We start from the raw sequence: 19,382 nt of genomic DNA, 5'->3' as shown, positions 1-19,382 counted from the left end.
GTTGTTGGAAATATGGACACCTTTTATTCTTAGTTCTATTTTTTCCTTCAGTAATAAGAAAGGCTACTTCTGCATTAGATACCAGGGTTCAGATGAAGTGGCAAAAAGTGAAGTCAAAACCTAGCTTCCAAGCAGCAATGTAGATAGATAGAAAAAAGAAGCTTGAATGGTTTCAGTTTTATAATTTTTATTATTTTTCTCTGGTTCACTACTTACAAATTAAGTTTATATCTGTGTGTAAATACAATAAATCTACAAAGACATGTGTGTCCACAAGAATACGTAGAAACGATTGATTATGATAACCCTAGTTTGATTAGCTAAGCTCTAGCTCGTTGCATCACTTACGTTCTGGGACGTTAACCGAAACACCACTTGTGCGATCATTCAGTACTAAATCTAATCAGAATAACAATAAGGTCTAGAAATAAGTGTGTATCGTAACTGCTTATCTTTTAAAAATATATTGCGGTCCGCATCACAAAAACAATGGTTTCAATTGTTGATCGAGAGACTTCACAATAGTTGGATGGGCACGGTGAGTAGTACACTTTGAACATCTGTACTTATTTAATTTTATTTCAATTTCTTATACTAAAATATATTATATTTAATAAGCCCGCTTAGTCTAAATTGTTTACTTTTAAATACTGGTGAGAAACTAACTTTGGGTTATAATCTAATATTTTCGCAATCCCATATATACATATGTAACTATATGATTCCCGAAGTTCTATTGTTGGGTTTCTTGTGTGTCCTTATATTAACTTTGTAAATAAATTATATTCCTGCTTGACTATATGCGTGTGCGCGTTTAACTTAATCTAGAGTTATGTGTGGATTGGTATATGTGAAACCCAAGAACGGCTTCTGGTCCATTGAATGCAGAATATCCTTTTCGATGGGAGTCAAGCGCACACGCTCTTTTGTGAAAACTCGATCAAAGTATTGAGTATCCAATGGATGTTTCTAAAACGATTAAATTTCCGTTAATATATGAAACGACGTGATATACACAATCGAATTCTCACCACAAGGGGTTTGAAAGGTGGCGGTAATTGTCGTTTTTCTAGCAGGTCCCAATCGATGGGTCTGAAGAATATGTGCTCGCTTATGTCGCCAGCGGGACTGTATTGAGATCCAATGCGTTTTGTGTAATCCTTTTCAAGTAGCTGCAATAAAAGATTTTTTCTTTAATATCTTGCTGGGTGACTTTACTAGGTTGAGACTCACCCCTTTCAAAATACCCGTAGCTTCTGCAGATATGTAAACAGGAAACCAGGGAATCTCATTGCAAATCGACCAGAATAATTCATCCTCATCGCAACCACTGAACGGCGATTGCCCAATCAACATTTCGTAGAGCAAGACACCAAAGGACCACCAATCCACGTTTTGATTATACTTTTCGCCCTTTTCGTTTAGAAAAATGTACACATACATATATAAATCTTTGTAATATTGAAAATATTTGTTTTTGTACCTTAATGATTTCGGGCGCCATATAATCGGGTGTACCGCAGAAGCTGTCGGCGGTCTTGTCGAGGTAGATTTGCAATTTGCACATGCCGAAGTCGGCAATGCGAACGTGACCTTCAAAGTCCAATAGCACGTTGTCCAACTTCAGATCTCTACATCACATAGAAAAGTTATTTTTATGCTATTCGCTGCAAAATACTTCAGCCGTACCTATAAATTATTCCTTTTTTGTGAAGGAACTTCAAACCAGATATGATTTCGGCTCCGTAAAAACGTGCACGTTCTTCGGGAAACCGACCACTCTCCTGTATGTGAAACATTAGATCCCCACCATTAAGGTACTCCATTACAAAGAACAAGTGGCTCTGGAAAAATTCCAGAATCATATAGAACAGGAACTCACACTTGATTTGGAGCTACATAAATGTTTGATCTCCTAATCAAGTAGTGGCAGTCAGTTAATTGCATTTAAAATTGGTCGGAAATCAACATTTCCATAATATTTACCACCGGTCTACATTTTTGGCACGAACTAAAGTGGAAAATTTTTAAATTTCAAATGCTGGGAGAATTATATGAAACGTATTAAGTATGGCCATGGATGGAACTTGGAACTGATTTCAAAAGGGTTCGGCATAAAATGAGCTTCGTCGAATATGACAAAAGTATTTATTTTATAAAACTGAATCTTCCTAATTGATGCAGTTTTATCAAGTAGCGGCAACTTGATGGCTACAAAACCATTACGACACCTTACGATGCTCGATCAATCGTGTGTGGCAATTTCTCCTCCGCGATGCACGCAATTAATGCCGACATTCACTTTAATCAAATGCCCTGATCCACATTTGAAAATTGACCATCGGTCGCGCTGTCTGCGACTACGCGTTCATTCGAATTCACCTAGTGATGGTCAAACAATGGGCTAAATTTATCATTTCACCTTTCCTCAATCGTTTAATTGATCTATTTGTGGTGGCTCACTTCGCCATGCAGCCGGGGAGGAGTGGTGAGGCATGCGGCATGCCGGCAGGTGTACGATGTACACCTAATATCTTGTCCACGTCGCGCCGCAGCTGCAATTGAAATTTCGACTGCATCAGGGTTGCTGAGAAATACGAAAATGACAACAAGCGCAACAGCATATGAATCTACGAACATTTGTAAGCGTGTGTAAGCACCTGCAGATAAAAACTGATTTTTGGAAAAGCGCTTGTTACACAGGGTAAGACATTAACATAGAGGCATCTGCCGTTAGCCCCTCTTATGCCCGCCTAAAGCCTTAATATGCTGCTGCACACAACGGAATACACCAACAATCTAACATTCTAAGAATAGATAAATGCTCGATGCCAAAGTGAAATGTATGTATGTATATAAGTATGTAAATCAAAATGTAAAAAAATGCATTTGTGTGTGAATGGTGAAAATTAAATTGATTCAGGAACACTCTAAAACATGTGCAATTGAAAAACAAATAAAAATAGATTTTAGGATATCTGTAAGATGGTAGGTACATATGTGTCAAAACCGCCAATGAATATCGTGAATTTCAATTAAAATAATAAAAATAATAAGAATCGAAAACCTTCATGATGTTCAATTCTTTTCGTCTACAAGATTGCTTCCTATTTACCTCCGTTTGAAATGTGCAAAACAGGTGACACAGATACGGATGTTTGGTGCCCAATGCCAGCACTTTGCGTTCGATTAAGGTTGAATCGACATCGTCATCCTCGAGAACGACATCTTTCTTCAAACACTTGACGGCGTAGTAGTAAGTGGTGTCGCGCAGCTCAGCCAGCAGCACCTGAAATTCACAATGCGAACGAAACGAGTGTTATTTGAGTTTTGTGGGGACATTATTTAGTTTATTACCTTGCCGAAACTGCCTTTGCCCAACACAGCTAGGAAGTGGAAATCATCTACCGAATAGTTTTTGAAACGTGGTATAACGGTAGCTGGCGCCGTGAAACGCCCCGACTTTTGAAATTGGGAATAGGTGTACGACGTTTCTGCAAATAAACTCCAGCGGTCAATAGAATCAAGAAATATCTGGATCTTCCGAGATGCCTCATTAGAGAGCATCAATAGTGACGTTTGTTGAATAAATTAAGGAGGAGCACATGACAACTCCAGAGTCTGTGCTTTAGTGGTTACTTCGATGGCAAAGTGTTAGTAACATAAAAGTAGCCTTATCTGATACCTATGCACTTACATATGTACAAGTATGTAGTTACACACATACATTGCTTATTATATTAAAACGGGTGTGAATATGAATAAACCTGCTTTAACTCAAGATGCCACTAATAAGACACTTCTCACATAGACAGTAAACAACAACACATTCTCTAAGTGTCGATTGTATTATTTTAGTGTGCAGTCCTCGGATTTAAATATATTAATACGCACTTTAGTACAGGTACATAGATGCGTACACATATTAACAAAATTTAAGATTCATGCTAACGCAATAGGAATGGTGCGCGTTTGTCGTCCTCAACGGCAAATTATATATTTGAGTTATTTGTAGAAAGTTAATGAAAAGTAACGTTATTTTTTGCATAATTTCTACTAAAATAATTAAATGTTCAAATCGATTCTTACGCCGATCTTCTCGCTGTTTTCTGTTCGACAAAATCGTCAAAACGATTTTATATTAACATACAACAAAGTGATATTACATTTTGTATATCCAAATTAACATAGCCTAGTAATTGCAGATTTCTTTTGCGCTAGTCTTTAATGTGTTAGTAAGTGTATAAGTGAGGTTAGTACAGGGCTTACACGGACACATAGCATACCATCTTGTTCCTCGTTGGTCTCGATCGTATATGCTGGATTTGAACTCGGTGGAGTAGTCGACGATTCTCGGACTTCCCGTGCGCCTACACATTAGATGAATGGGAAATGTATACACTTACGTACATATGTATATGTATATGTATATAAAGACAAATGTTTGCCAAAAATGCTAAACACAAAATGAAAACAATAACCTCAGCACACCTCATTCGATATACTATATGTATGTAGTCCATAGGCAAGGACCCTGCTGTATGCCTTGTCTGTGGAGAGAATAGTGCGTACTTAAATATACTACAAGCAAGTGAATGCTATCGATTCTGAACCTTGGAAATAAATGCGATAGAAATTCACTGCCCGACCTCTCAATTGTGGGTAGTTGTCATAAATAATATGATAAATTGTCGATCTTGACCACCTGTCAGGCTGTCAATCACTGGTATGTTAGTCAGCCAGTCGCCGAACCGCTGAGGTTACTTTTTGCAAAAATAAAACTAAAAATAGATAGTTAAACTCGATGCGTAACTGAAGTGTTTGCTTTGCTTTTCTAGAGATGAGGGATGGAATCTCTCGGGGTTTGCTTCGCTCGCTTACAAGTTTTAAGGGTGCGAGGTGACTTGACATGCGGAAATCAAATACCTATGAAATGGCTTAAGTTGTATTTTATTAGGAAACGTACCCATTACAGAGCTGTTGTAAGGAATTATAACAAAATACAAACTGTAGAAAGTAATTGAAGTAAAGTCATAAATATTTGCAAAGCATTTCATCATTGTAACGGTGCTCGTAATAAGCAATGCAAAATAGTACACATGTCTGTATGTAATTTGCGTAAAATTCAAACGTATATGATATTGTGTGTAAATACATGTGTAAGATCATAGAAGTGCGTTACAAGAATGTACAAGTGTGCCAAGAATCTGAACGCCCGGGAGAATACCGTCTCGGTGTACCCGCGTTTGTATATGTGCAACACTGCCACTGGTGCCATAAAACGGCGATAAATAACAACAATATTTTTTAAGTATTTGGGACACTGCACGTAGAAAATCTTCCCACACAAATTATTTTGGGCGGCTAACAATATATGGACGGCGCAATCACCTGACCTGCATGGCCTCAAGCCAATAATGTATCGAACCGTTAGCTAAATATTTGTGTATATAAATGCATTTCCAATACATTTATGTTTACATATGTGTGTGTGTTTGTATGATTATTTTGCTGAGTCTAAGCAACTCGAAGAAACATGCACAAAAAAAATCTCAAAATATGAAGGAAATAGCAGCAACAAATATTTGAGATGATTTCTAGAAATTCGAGCTCTCGGTAATAAGATTACTATGTGCGGCTCTTCAGCCTCGACACATATGAATATATGTATGTACATACGCATACTATATTACTAGCTAGTATTAGGTCTTTAGATGTACGGTCGACTTTAACTGAAAACCGACGCATTGAGAAGTGGCATATCCCCATTCAAGTTTAAGAAAATTGTAAAACATTAAGTTTAAGTTCTCAAAAATTGTGGCCTTAGACTCTTGTTCTTAGTAGTAGCCTAAGGATTCATTGATATAATGACCATAACATTTTGGCCAAGGGTTCCTAAATGATGGTTCTCTTGTTCTCTAGGTGTTTTTAGCATTAATGGATATATGTATGTAAATCATATAAAATATTCTTTGCACGAAATACGTTTCGGGGAGCGATTACCTCGCTTCACGCATGCCAAAGCCTCGACGATGAGTTTCTGGTTGACGCCGCATAAGTTGGCCATTAAGTGCTCGCATTTCTTGTGGCAGTTAACATCACATTCTGCAATATGTGGATCAGCGATATCCATGTCCATAAGGTTAAAAAGTTCAATGAGTTTCATAATATGTATGTATGTATATAATTGTTAATTACATTAATACCGAAGCGAAACTTTTGGAGCACATGTAAAGTTTTAATTCATACTGAGTCCTGAGTCCAAGTTTATTAAATGTAAGTAAGAGATGGTTTTCTAAGCCAATATCCTAACGTCTACTCTACTGATATAATATCCTTAAAGGAAATGATTCGTAACAAAATCAAAGAAGTCAATTAAAAACCCAAAATCATGAAGGCACCAAATCCATAAAAATTTAATCGCCACTTAGCATGTCTCGAAGAGTTCAGAACTATGTGAGTTTGTATGAATGTACAAATGTTTATGTATTTCATAGACTTAATCTCGAATTGGTGGTCAGCATTTCTCGAATTTCACACCAATGAGTTGATTGATAATAGGTCCTCAATTTTGCTGAACACCGAATGCGGAATAACAAAATAAAACTAAGAACCAACGCACCATGTGAAGTATCATACATTTTAGGTATTACTGCTAAAGCTTAACGGCACACAGATGAAGGCACAGAGTTAAAATAAGAAAAAAATAAGCCTTGAAAAATATAATCACCCGTTTATAGCGTTCTCTCAATGGACACCAATGGTTCTAAGAATGTAATTCCGAATGACACGCAGGTCACGCCGACGCATGAGAATTTCAATCTTTTTTAAATATAAAATTTTCAAAACTAAGAATTTAGCATATGGGAACGTAATTTCTTTTTTATCGTGAGAACAACATACTCGAAATCAAAATTCAAACGCTGCGAGAATTTAAATATTCACATGCACTAGCATTGAAGTATACAGCAATAACGGGAAGGAAAAATGTGTGTGTTGCGGGCAATTCTGGCAACAGATTAACTAAATGTCTCCCATTGACGTATTCGAATATTTCGGCTGAGCTAAAATAAAAGGTGCTTTCGAAGTCGATTTCTTCAGCATTTCTTATAGATAAACATATGTACGTACGAGTAAATATGTATAGATTTCCTTAAATGTATCTACATATGTATATTTGTTTTATACTGGTAGAAGGCTTTGCCAATCGATAGTAACCACCATGGAATGCATTTGGAAACGTTCTTCAGTTGAGTTTGACGTACGAACAAGTATGTGAAAGTGTGCTCGTGGACTTACCAAGCATTTTTTTGGGACTAGATGGCGCAGTGCCGCCTTCAAAACCCGAATCATTGCTGCAGGTACTTAATCGTATAATAGCGGAATTCTCCTTAGACACATTGCTGCTGCCTGTGAGCGCTCCACTGGTATTGGTGCTCAAGTCGTCCTCGTATTCCTCGGACGTAGTGCACTCTTCACTGTCTTCGGTTTCTTCACTTCCCGAACCGGTCTCATCACTGTCACCACTCTCGTCATCGGAATCTCCGTCAGGATACACTGGTTTTTCACGTTTCCATAGTGGACGCGGTGTCGCGACAAGCGGGTAACGCGGCGCCTCTTCTTTCACATAACACTTGTTGGAGGGATCGATTTTAATTTTCTTTTGGGGATCGAAACGAGCCTGTTCGGCCAGTTTCTCTTTTTTGCGCCGTTGTCGCAGTTTTTTCTTCATGCTTGCACTCAAATTTTGATAATCACAACCGTCCGCACTGGAGTAATTGTATGAACTGTCCTCGTCATCGCTATTTTCCGCAGATGACGGTATGTAGTCTTCTAGATCGGCGTCGACGTCTTGTAAACACTGCGCCAAATTCTGTACTGTTGCGAATTTTGATAAATTATTTGGCGCGTGTGCCTTTTGTTGGGGATTCTTCTCGTCGTCGTCAGCATCTTCGTGACTTTTGCGGTGCGCCAACGATTCTGTAGCGACCACTATTGGCGAGACGGTTGCAGCTGTTGGGTTCTCTGGGGATGTGGACGACTGCGTAGACGAGCTGACTGGTAGCTTTGTCGTCGACGATGTAGTTGCAGTAATAGCGACGGCAGCTGTTGTCGCTACTTCGTGTGTGGATGCTATTGTTGTGGGCGATGTTGCTACTGTGGCTATTACGGTTGTTGTTTTTGGCGATATTTTTGTTTTGGCCACTTTCTCGTTCACATTTTTGTTTATCGCTATTGTTGCCTTTGCCTTTGCTTTTATGTTTTGTGGTGACGTCGTTTTGGTTTTTGTTGGTGACGTCGTAGTCTTTGGGGGTGCAATCGAAATGAATTGATCGGCATTGATGGGTGTCACCGGCTCACTTCGTGGGGACGCTTTTGATTTGGCAACAGTTGTTGGCATAGTTTTTTCTTTTGTTGCTATTGCTTTAGGGGCAGTTTTTGGCTTCGTACCACTAGCGGTGGAGGAGGTAGAGGAGGTGGACTCAGTCGATACAGGTGGTACTGAAGTCGAGATAGCCGACAATGCTTCATTTTGTCCCACCACTTTTATTTCCGGCCTACAGCTTTCGGCAACTGATGACGTTGTTCTGGTTTCAGTTACTGCGCCGATTGCTTGTGGTTCATTAACTTCTGGCCATAGTTTGCCCTCTTTCAAAATGTTATTAGCCGATGTTGTGATTGATTTCGGTGTAGTTGGTATTTGTGTTTGTGCTTTCGTAGTTTTTGTGTCGGTTTGGCTAATGAATAATTTCGCTTTATCTAATTTGATGTTGCTTTCGTTGTCGTTCTTCAATAGTGTCGTAAATTTGTTCGGTTGTTGTGCAGGTGACTTGGCGACTTGCCCAGAATTTATTTTGGTCGCGGTGCTTGTTGCAGTCGTCGCGGCTGTCAGAGAGCTCGTTGTTGATGTTGTTGCTAAATTTTCGGTTTTAAGTTTTTGTTCGATTAAAGATTTTTGTGCAGTTGCCGCTGAGTTTTTAGTAATCGCTTGTTGTTCCGTTTTTCCTAACAAATTCAAGTTCTTTTGGCCTTTGTTAACCTTATCAGACATTGTAGATTCTGTAGATTGAGATCTTCCTACCACGCCTTTGTCGTTTGCTTTTGCCATATCTTGATCCGCTTTCTTTAGAGCTTCGTTTTTCTGTGCTGTTACGGCAGATTTTATTTCTTTTATATTGCTTACATCTTCCACAGCTTGGGATTCCAAAAGTTCTTCGCATTTTTTCCATTGGCTCTCAAGTTGCCCCTTCTTTCGGTTTGTCATGTATACTGATTCACGATTCCCAATTTCAGACCAAAAATCAATTCCGCTGTCTGACTTTTCAATGGGGTTTTTCTTGGCTTCATTTACTATTTTTGGTAAAACCTTTGGTAATCCAATTTTTGAAGGTTTTGTAGTTTCGATCTTTATTTCGTTGGGAAGGACAAGTTCTTTTATATGAGTGCTTTGATTTTCTGATGAGGAATGCAATGAAGCCGTTGTTTCTGAAATGGTTAATTTAGGTGATTCAAAAGACTGGGTGGTGGAATTCGATTCGTCTTTAGCGTCATTTTGAAACTTCGGACTTACAATTGCCCCTACGTTATCACGTTCTTTATTTGCCCAATACGAGTCTACACTCGAGGGTTCAAATGTGAAAATCTCTGCCGTGCTGGTGAACGTGCCTTTTTTCGTCGGAGACTTTGCATTGGACTGAATTTTTGCTTTTGGACTTGCCTGCATAAATCCTTCAGGCAAAGCGACTGTTTTTGTTTTCATCACCTTTTTAACACTTTTTCTCTTAGGTAACTTAAAGACTTTATGAATTTCGTGATGCTCTTCAACCGATTCAACATTGAAGGTGAACTTAGGTTTAGGGGATGAGTCCTTCCCCGGTGTCGTAGTAGTCAATTCATCTTTCTCTTGAAGTACCGGAAGAAGAGGTGAATTTTCCACCTCAACGACAGCTGTAATTTTGTGTCTAATCTTTTTCCCCTTTTTCGAAGTACGTTTCTTTGTTGATTGACGATGTCCTTCCTCGGCCGTGCTGTCGTGACTATCACGTCTTTCAAGATGAATAAGCTGGAAAGTGCCAGACGCAGACTTCTGCAATTGATTGAGAATTTCTTGTTCTTGCTCTTGAATAAGTGAAGCCCGACGCCTTAGTTCACCTGCGTTGAGGTCATCGTCAATTTTGTCAGACGAAATATCCTCACATATATCATGAAACGAGGGACATTGTGGTATACTTAAGCGACGGATGCTGTTATTAGTAAAATCCAAGTCCATTTCAATTATTACTTCACTAGCAAGCTTGTCTTTTGTTTCATTTTCATCCTTTAATGAAGAAGGCTGGCCCTGAAATTTATCGAGATTATCGGACGAGGCTTCCTGTATAAGATAACGCTCGCGAATCAAATCACCTGGCGACTTTTTTGAATTGTTTGTAGGCACTGTGGCCAATTCTTCAGCCAACTTCTGACGCCAAGTAACATGTGTTTCAGTTGGGTGCAACGGCTCTATTGTGGGAAGATCTTTGAACATTTTGGATTTCGGTTCAGGGGATTCGTCAGTACCCGAAGACGTGGACTTTGTATTACGATTGCGGTCTTTACTACGTGAGCGAATTGTGGACAAACGAACTACAGGACGGTCTCTTTTAATAGTGGATGACCTTCCCTTATGCTCTTGACTTTTGCCCTCCTTCTCCTTTGTTTCCTCGTTACTCTCTTTCTTATTATTCTCTTTACTTTTACGCTTAATTTCATTATCCTGCTTATCATGTTTCTCTTTCTCAAGAACATCTCTGTGGTGCGGATATCGCTTTGAAGATACATCAATATCTGCCGTATTGATGGGTATCGGGCGTGGTGGTACATATTTTGTAGTGGTTGCCGAGGTGGCTGTGTAGGGCGAAATTTTCGGGGATTGTATTCGTGTTAACGGTAAAATGCCTCCGTGTCTGGAACTAATGAGGGGAGAAGTCTCGGTGATGGTTGACAACTTCGGCTGATACCGGGATGCCAGGCTGTGTGTTGAAGTGTATGTCGGAGACCGCGGCGGCGTCAAAGGCAGTGTATAGCTACCACCAAACGTGCGATTGTAGGTGGAGGAGTACGGAGCGTAAGAACTGCTCGAAGAGCTAGTGCCATACAGGCCCGGCGTGTAGTAAGGGGCATAGAGTTGACTGCTACCGCCGCTATAATAATAGCCCTGATCTGTGTAGAGCGGCATGGTGTAGTGTCGAATGAACTGACTTTCTTCGAATTATTTCACTAAACAAACCGTTATGCTTTTACCGTATGTTATACTATGAATCTCGTTTGTAAATTATATACTTATTGCTTCTGTTTGACACTTTTATTGGGGTATTTGCACACTTTTAAATTTATCTTATTCTGGATTGTTTGTTCTAGTACAAATGGGTTTATTTTTAGCATCACCTCGAGAAACGCGCGACAGAGCTCTCACGTTCGACTGCGACGGTGACTTTCGTCATTTTCCGAAGGTGTATGTATGTATTTTGCTCAAAAACTTTACTAAATATTTCAAATACAAGTATATTACTTGACTTTTTTGTTTTATTCCGTTATTTATTGTTTTTCTCATTTAACAAAATATTACTTTCTCTCGATCATGGACTCTTTACGCTGTCACAATCACACACACAAGCACACGTTGTGCGATTAATAAAGTTCTTTGTTCTTTTTTCGAAGGCTTTAAATTATTCTTGCCGGAAGATATGAACATTTATTATATCCATTATTTTACGGCATTCACGTGTGCCAAATGTGTGCTTTTACTGTTCCTCTGGCGCTGTGACTCACTTTCGCTTTTATAGTTGTGCAATGTGCCGTTTTAATTGCAGATATTTTGGTACAATACAATATAACTAGAAAAAATAGTGAATTTTCGACAGGTGAGGCCAAACTACAATCTCATTTGAATCTCTTGTGACCTGCTGCACTAAGAATCACGGATCACGGAACTAAATTTTTTATTATATTTTTAGTCATTTCCCTATCCGGTTATTTTTCGAAAAATGATTATGAATGCGTAATTTGTTAAGAAATTAAAAAGTTTCAATATTAAATTATTAAAAAAAAAAATTACCTCGAACCTCCATGAACTCAGTGTATATTTGCGAAAATTCGCAATAACGGGATTTTTTTCGGCATTTTTGATAAAATATTGATTCCCATTTGCGCTTTTATGAGATTTCTTTTGAATACAAATGTGTTCTTTTCCGAGAACACCGGTGAAGAAATTAATATTTCAAATTATTCAGAACGCATTTGTTTATTTAAAAAATGAAACACAAAAGTTGCGAAAATTAAACCAATATTTATACATATTTTTATATGTTTTCCGTTTTCTATCTAAGTGCTAACTAAAAAATGGCGCAAGAGCTTAGGACACTAGCCGATATTATGGTGAATGACGTAAGAGGTGTTCTACAATTTTCGAGTGATTTCTTCAAGCACTTCAACTGAAAATAATTTTAGAAGCTTCAACTCTTCTGAATTATGCAGCCAAATGTAGAACGAAGTTTTGAGATACGCGTACCAAATTAATTAGTTTTAAGCACAACGCTAGAGGAATGAATAATTACAACACATACACACACGCACAAACACACACGGGTATGAATATGGGCTAAGTATTTAGTATTACGCGATTATTAGAATTTTCCAATGCTAGAGCGAACCGCGAACCGCTTGGCAGGAAGCTGCCACAATAACTGCGCTGGCCGTCGAGGCTTTCCTGGTGCTGGGCCGTTCGTGCTCGAGAGATCGCCTTCGACACACCGACAACGCGGCCGCCAGACGCACTCAGCAACCCAGCTGGCACACACGCCGCAGCGTCAAATGAACGTTCCAAGATGCGAAAATACGCAAATGAATGTTTCTTCGAGCATTTCATTTTGTCTATCGGAGCGTGTGTGTGGCTGTATGTTTTTTGAACACACACTTATCCACAATACATATGCACAAGCACACATTGGTGGCTGGGAAAATTAGCCTAAGCGCTTTATAAATGGCATACACTCACGGTGCTCTGACGTTACGTGTGCGGCGCGCTAGCGGGAATCACCGGTGTGGTCGATGGCGTGGAGGTGGGACGGCGGTTCGAACGCGTAGTGGTTGTGGTAAAGCGAGAGAAAAAACGGAAAATATTGTTTACTAATAAGCATTCATGTTCCTCTTTGCTAACTCGTGACTTGTCGTGCCTCGAAGATGAATTTGCAATCTGTACATGTTTAAAAAATGTGCCGCTCTCAGCTTCGCTAGAATCTAGAGCCAGTGCTTTAGCGGCCTTACTAATATCTCATCTGCCATCGCCAGCAACCTCAAATATTGTTTGGTACCGCAGTAAGCTCGTTATAAGGATTGTAATGCTCGCGTCGCAAATCCGAAAATATGCTGAGAATTCGTTAATAAATTTGCAGTTGGCCGGCTTCTTCAGAAACTATCGCAGCCGTGTAATGAGAACGTCAACGTCACTGTGACGTCTAAGAATATCCAATCGTGTGCTGCATTCGATTCTAGATCACCGGCCGCGCCTCGGCGTTCACCTCGTCCATTGACTTGACAGCACTCATGCCAATCTGAACACACCTATACACACATGCGTGCACACATAAACCCGTACGAATGTTGAACTTATGCTCGCTCGCAGTGACGTCCAACTTTCTTCGCTGCCGATGAGTGGGTCGGAGATGTGGCGGACTTTTATTGTAGGTATGTATATACATATGTACATACATTGTCATGGCGATCACGACATCGCCTCATAAATTAACAGAATATGAAGCAACAGAACTTGCGCGATTAGTTTATTTCTGTGCTAATCCTTGTTGTTTATTTGCAGATCATCGTCAGTATAAGCGAATTTCTTTTTAGAAGGTGTGTATTGCTATGAGTATTGGTTTTATAAAAAACAAGCAACTGATTAATTTCTTAGTATTTGATTGCTGATGCTGATTAGAATGGGCAATATGGGCCTTTTAGAAATTAAGTTACGAGGATCATGTTATAGCAGCAATTCTAATCTACAAATCGGCTTTTCCTCTAGAAGTCTTAACGTGACCGATATGTATAGCATTAGTGAATTAATGCCTTTGTCTCTTTCGAAAGAATGTCGTTTGTAGATTTGCAGGGTTGGAACAACGGTTAAAGGTACTGGTTAGTTCTAACCGTTGAATCGAGCAGGTGCAATCTTCTATAAGAGTGTCCAGCTGCTGGCGAATGCCGATGATATTTATATGATTGGCCTCAAACCCGCGCCTTTAGTTCTGCTTTCTCCAGACTGGCCTGGTAGTGAACGAGGGCAAGACGAAATAACTCCTGTCATCAAACAAACAGTCGTTACATTCGTGACTTGGTTTTCACGTCACTGTTGACAGTCATAACTTTGAAGTCGTAAATAATTTCGTCTATCTTGGAACCAGTATCAACATCAACAACAATGTCAGCCTCGAAATCTAAAGCAGGATAACTTTTGCCAACAGGTGCTACTTCGGACTGAGTAGGCAATTGAAAAGTAAAGTTTTCTTCCGACGAACAAAGATCAAACTCTATACATCACTCATTATTCCAGTCCTGCTATATGGAGCAGAGGAATGGACGATAACAACATCTGATAAGTCGACGTTTCGAGCTTTCTAGAGAAAGGTTCTGCGGAAGATTTATGGGCCTTTACGACGACATTAACATAGCTCAGCGAATTAAGAGACCGCGGCTGCGCTGGCTAGTTCATGTTGTCCGAATGGACGAAAACACTGCAGCTCTGAAACTATTTGACGCAGTATCCACCGAATACTCATATAAGTTCTCTGGCAAGGAGCTTGAAATGTCGTCCCACAGTTCCCTTATACCGACTTGTCCGAGAGCAGGAGTGCAAGTCGAGTAGAAAATAGTTCATCTGTCTGTTGGGATTGCAGCTACTCGACGTCGAATCTTCCGTGCGTTTTTGCTGCACAAAGGCGTATCATGCAACAAGATATTGGTCCGAGTCAATGCTAGGACCTCGGGGCGTACGCACATCTAAAACTGAAGACGTGTCTTCCGTCTACTTTATTCCATGGTACACATGTATTATTTTGAGGGTTAGGAAGAGATTTGGTTTTGCAATTACGATATTAAATTGGTTTATGCAGAGAACGTAAATAATCGACAAGGTTCACCACTCAGATACATACGTTCTCTGGTTTCTCTGCTTATCGAGGATTGTGTCTAGAATAAGACGGTTATCTGCACTAGTTGCCGCTAGACGGCGCGTACATCACAAACTGACGACTAGAAATTATTTATCTATTGACATTTATTCAATGTGTGTTGCAAAAGTTTCGCTTCCGGAAAATAACTGAACTTTGTTTTGAGAAGGGAAATGTGCAGCGCTACTCACCTTCGCATTTCAGGCCCTGTATGAAGAAACCGGCCATCAAGGAACCGCAGTGATCACAAAATGTAGGCGACATGAAAGTGTACGGCTTGAAACGGTGCGGCATGTCGATCTTGAAGCGTTCGCGCAGCAACTGCATTAAAGGAAGAGACAAATTTTGTCAGGTGAGTACGAAGATGTGTGAGTATCAGAAGAGAGTTTCACTTACTATTGTGCTGGCCGAATTAAAGACAGAGCCGGAGCATTTGCTTAGAAGCTTCTCGTGACACTTCTTGTGCACAGCCGTTTGACAAGCTGCAGACGTTACGAATTATATTAGAAGAGTTCATGGATTTGAAATTTGATTTGCTTACTTATACACTGATAACCCTTCTTGCCAAAACCCCATACGAAGAGGTTACAAAATGCACAGAACGTCGGCTGTCTAAAGAATTTCGCCACAAACCGATGGCCATTGTAATCGTGCGTTCTAGGAGCAAATGAAATAAAATTTAAGACATGAAAGTTGGTTTATGAATTGGTAGACGAATTTAGTTCATCAAGGAAGCAATGCGAACTTACTTGAGCTGTTTGATGGCGCCGCGCCGATTTGTGATGCTACGTGGCCGCGTTCGCCTGTCTGTACAATCACCGATAGTGCTGTGGTCCATTTCGTGCTCGTAAAACGGAGTATAGGCTTTTTCTTTGGAGTGTTGACGGGGCAGTTCATAGGAATGCGACTTGTGAGTACTAAAATTACTGCGATCACTGTAGTATTCCCGATCTCTGTCTCTGTCTCGGTCTTTATCCCAACCCCTATTCCTCTCCCAATCGTGAACACGTCCATTTCCTCTTGGCGGCGACTGTTTGTAGTGTGTCTGCTTGAAGAGAGTGAATCTTTTAAAAATTTCAATTACAGGTTTTGGGGCTTCGACAAATACTTTACATCCCATTCATGTTGTTGTTGTTGTAGATTGTGGTGCTTATGTGAGGAGCGCGATTGCACCTTCTGATTGCTGTTGTGGCCACTGGCCTTAGGTTTGCGCACTTGCGCCCGTGTGAACATCATCTCTGTGCCGTTGTTGTTGCCTTTATTGGAGGATCAGTTTGTGAGGAAAACCCCCACCTTCAATAAACGACAGGATTATTTACTTTTTTAAATGCAATGATATGTATTCTTGGTTATGTTTCCAATGATCAATTTGTTCGGCCACATTCGTCAGCGACCTGGAGAACAACATGCAAATAGTACATATGTAAATGTATATGTATTATAGTCAATTGTTAAAGAGGGAAATCGTAGATAAACATTCCATTATCGAATGACCAGATATACAAGGTCTGTCAAAAGAAACAGAACTTTTTAAATATAACTGTTTCTGGTGGCGCCACCATCGATCGCCATATCGATCAAAAGTGACAGCAACTTTTGGTCATCGGTCGTAAAATGCAAAGAGCAAATATTAAATTTTGTTTTAAACTTGGGAAAACGTTTACTGAAACATTTCAAATGATGAAAAATGATGAAAAAACGTTATGGTGATCAGTGCCTATCCCGTAGTAATGTGCATGAGTGGTTTAAGCGATTCCAAGAAAGTCGTGAGGACCTCTGTGACGATCAGAAGTCGGTCGTCTTCAGAAGTCAAAAATAAAGACAATGCTGATTTGCTTTTACGATTCCGAGGGTTCGTCCCACTTGGCCAAACGATTAATTCTGTGTTTTACCTTGGTGTTATGAAGCGTCTTTTGTCACGCATTCGTCGTGCTCGACCACAATACCGTGAGGCAGGGTCCTGGCGCCTGTTGCACGATAAAGCGGCGTGTCATCGGTCGACGCTTGTCACTGATTTTTTGACAAAAAACTCCATATTAACCATTAATCACTCACCCTACTCACCTGATCTGGCACCCTGTGATCTTTACCTATTTGGAAAACTTCATTTGCCCATGAAAGGACACTGGTTTCAGGACATTTCAGCTATCCAAATGCGACGACCGATATTCTCAAGAGCATTCCGAAAAACGACCTTAAACACTCATTTGAAATGCTAATTGAGCGGGCTAAACGCTGTACCGAAGCACAAGGAAACTATTTTGAATAAAAAAATATAACTTTTGAAAAATATAAATTTTTTCTTGATTTTTTAACAGTCCTGTTTCTTTTGCGATAGACCTTGTATTTTCATTATAATTATAGTATATAAATATAAAGAGACATGTTGATATCCGGGTGACTGTCTATCTGTCCGTCCGTTCGTAAAAGCTGTAACTTGAGATGTCTTGATGAAACTCAGTAAAAAAAAATTACGAGTTCGATCACACTCATTAGCAAGAATCACCAGTGACCATAAAATTTTGAAAGAGTGGGCGTGGCCCCGCCCTCTAATAATTTTAATATACCTTTCTTCTAAACCACTACAGATACAACAACCAAATTTGCCCAGCTCAAATATTATACGTACTCTTACCGACATTGTGAAAATGGATGAAATACGAAGTTAACCCCGCCCATTTCCCACATAACGGTACTGTTAAAAACTACTGAAAGCGCAATAAATTAGTAAATAAATACGTCAGAGATATAAACTTTTACACCAAGAGACGGTATGAGAAGTCTTTATGGGAACCGGTGTGAAAAGTAAACGATAGGAGTGGCACCGCCCACTTTTTGCTGAAAGCCCAATTTGGAGAAATCGGATTACAACCACGCTTATATGGGAACTAAATTTTAAATTTCTCTTTCACTTTCCGGTATACAGTACAAAGCAAGAAGTAATTAATATAATGGAATGAAACTTAGCGCGAATGATGCCTTCAGAGTATGCCACCGAATACGAGTATGTGGACCCCAGTATCTTTAGTTGACTTTTTACCGTAAATATCGGTCAATGAATGAGATATACCATACAAATTCTGGGAAAAACTTTTCGTCATAATAGTATCTCTGTGTTTCAAAAATGGGTTTAATCGGATCAATACTTCCCTTAGCCCACATATACCTCATATAAAGACTTTCGGACTTCTAGGTAACTATACCGCATACATCGGCCAATATGTGAGTATCTCAATGAAAATGAGAGGGCGTGTTTTACTCATAACAGTGTATGCCTAAAATAGACAAAATTGGGCAAAAACCAATGGAACATCCGGCTAACTTTACTTCATATTTTTGAGGTTTGTATGTGAGGTACTTTATGAAATCCAGGAAAAATTTTTTTGGTATGGGGCTTATTAATAGTATGTGTAAAATAGATAAAATCGGGTCAATACTACCCCGTACTCTCATACATTGCATAATATGATTTTCGTTTTTTTATGAGTTATATATAGTATATGTATATACAAGTATAAAATTGCTTGGATTATTATATTTCCCTGGCTAGTTGTAAGTGTATAAAATGTACGGTTGCAGCCGAACTTTGTCCTGTCTTACTTATTTTAATTTGTTTAGCCTTGTCAACTAAAATAAGTAAAAGAAAATTACTCTTACTGGGATGTCATTCTATCATTGTCAATTCACGGTTGAATAGAAGACAATCTATCTTTTTGGAACAAAGCTAAGGAGGTTTGCAATATTTGTATGTATATGTACTTTAAAGTTATTTAATAATTTTCAAACCACAGATTGCCCCTCGCCAATGCGAATCCTTATACCATATCACAGGTTTGTAAATGTAAATGTGGAACTTTTAATTTTTGCTTTGACGGCATTTAGATGGTGGTGGTGGTCCGATTCCATCCATCTGCAACAATAACCTCTCTAGGGTGCCAATGAACATGTGTATAAAATTTCATCGCGATATCTCAATTTTTACTCAATTTATCGCTTGCACGAACCGGCAGGCATATAAGCCCGAAATTCAACTAGTCTCGTCATCCTGTTGATGTATACATATATGCCATATATGTACATATATGTATATCTAACTCGATTAGTTTTAGATGCAGGCGGAAACTTGGTTGGTCAACAATTATCGCAAAGGGTGCTGCTTCTCAATCGTGATTACAATTAGTTCCG

At 39.4% G+C, this 19,382-nt stretch overlaps 1 protein-coding gene across 5 annotated transcripts; it reads right to left on the bottom strand.

Moving 5' to 3' along the window:
* Positions 1 to 170: 170 nt before the first annotated feature.
* LOC126759208 (putative protein kinase C delta type homolog) lies at positions 171 to 16,582 on the bottom strand. Of its 5 annotated transcripts, XM_050473907.1 has the most exons (14): positions 16,311 to 16,582; positions 15,947 to 16,242; positions 15,739 to 15,854; positions 15,594 to 15,679; positions 15,389 to 15,518; positions 6,004 to 6,105; positions 4,287 to 4,370; positions 3,358 to 3,494; positions 3,116 to 3,289; positions 1,690 to 1,844; positions 1,484 to 1,631; positions 1,234 to 1,413; positions 1,032 to 1,172; positions 171 to 969 (listed from the first exon to the last, which is right to left on the bottom strand). In XM_050473907.1, the coding sequence occupies exons 1-14, from the start codon at positions 16,431 to 16,433 to the stop codon at positions 820 to 822; spliced, it is 2,022 nt and encodes a 673-aa protein (XP_050329864.1). In that variant the 5' UTR covers positions 16,434 to 16,582; the 3' UTR covers positions 171 to 819. The 5 variants fall into 5 exon arrangements, with proteins under 5 accessions (XP_050329864.1, XP_050329862.1, XP_050329860.1 ...); XM_050473905.1 differs by lacking the exons at positions 4,287 to 4,370; positions 6,004 to 6,105; positions 15,389 to 15,518; ... (2 more) ...; positions 15,947 to 16,242; positions 16,311 to 16,582 and adding exons at positions 7,300 to 11,520; positions 12,656 to 12,724; XM_050473903.1 differs by lacking the exons at positions 4,287 to 4,370; positions 6,004 to 6,105; positions 15,389 to 15,518; ... (2 more) ...; positions 15,947 to 16,242; positions 16,311 to 16,582 and adding exons at positions 7,300 to 11,698; positions 12,656 to 12,716.
* Positions 16,583 to 19,382: the final 2,800 nt, after the last annotated feature.

Source organism: Bactrocera neohumeralis, chromosome 5 (genome assembly GCF_024586455.1).
Source record: "Bactrocera neohumeralis isolate Rockhampton chromosome 5, APGP_CSIRO_Bneo_wtdbg2-racon-allhic-juicebox.fasta_v2, whole genome shotgun sequence".
In the NCBI taxonomy this organism is placed as follows: domain Eukaryota; kingdom Metazoa; phylum Arthropoda; class Insecta; order Diptera; family Tephritidae; genus Bactrocera; species Bactrocera neohumeralis.
Note: the sequence above shows the minus strand (reverse complement) of the source record. Positions and strands in the feature narration are given on the sequence as shown.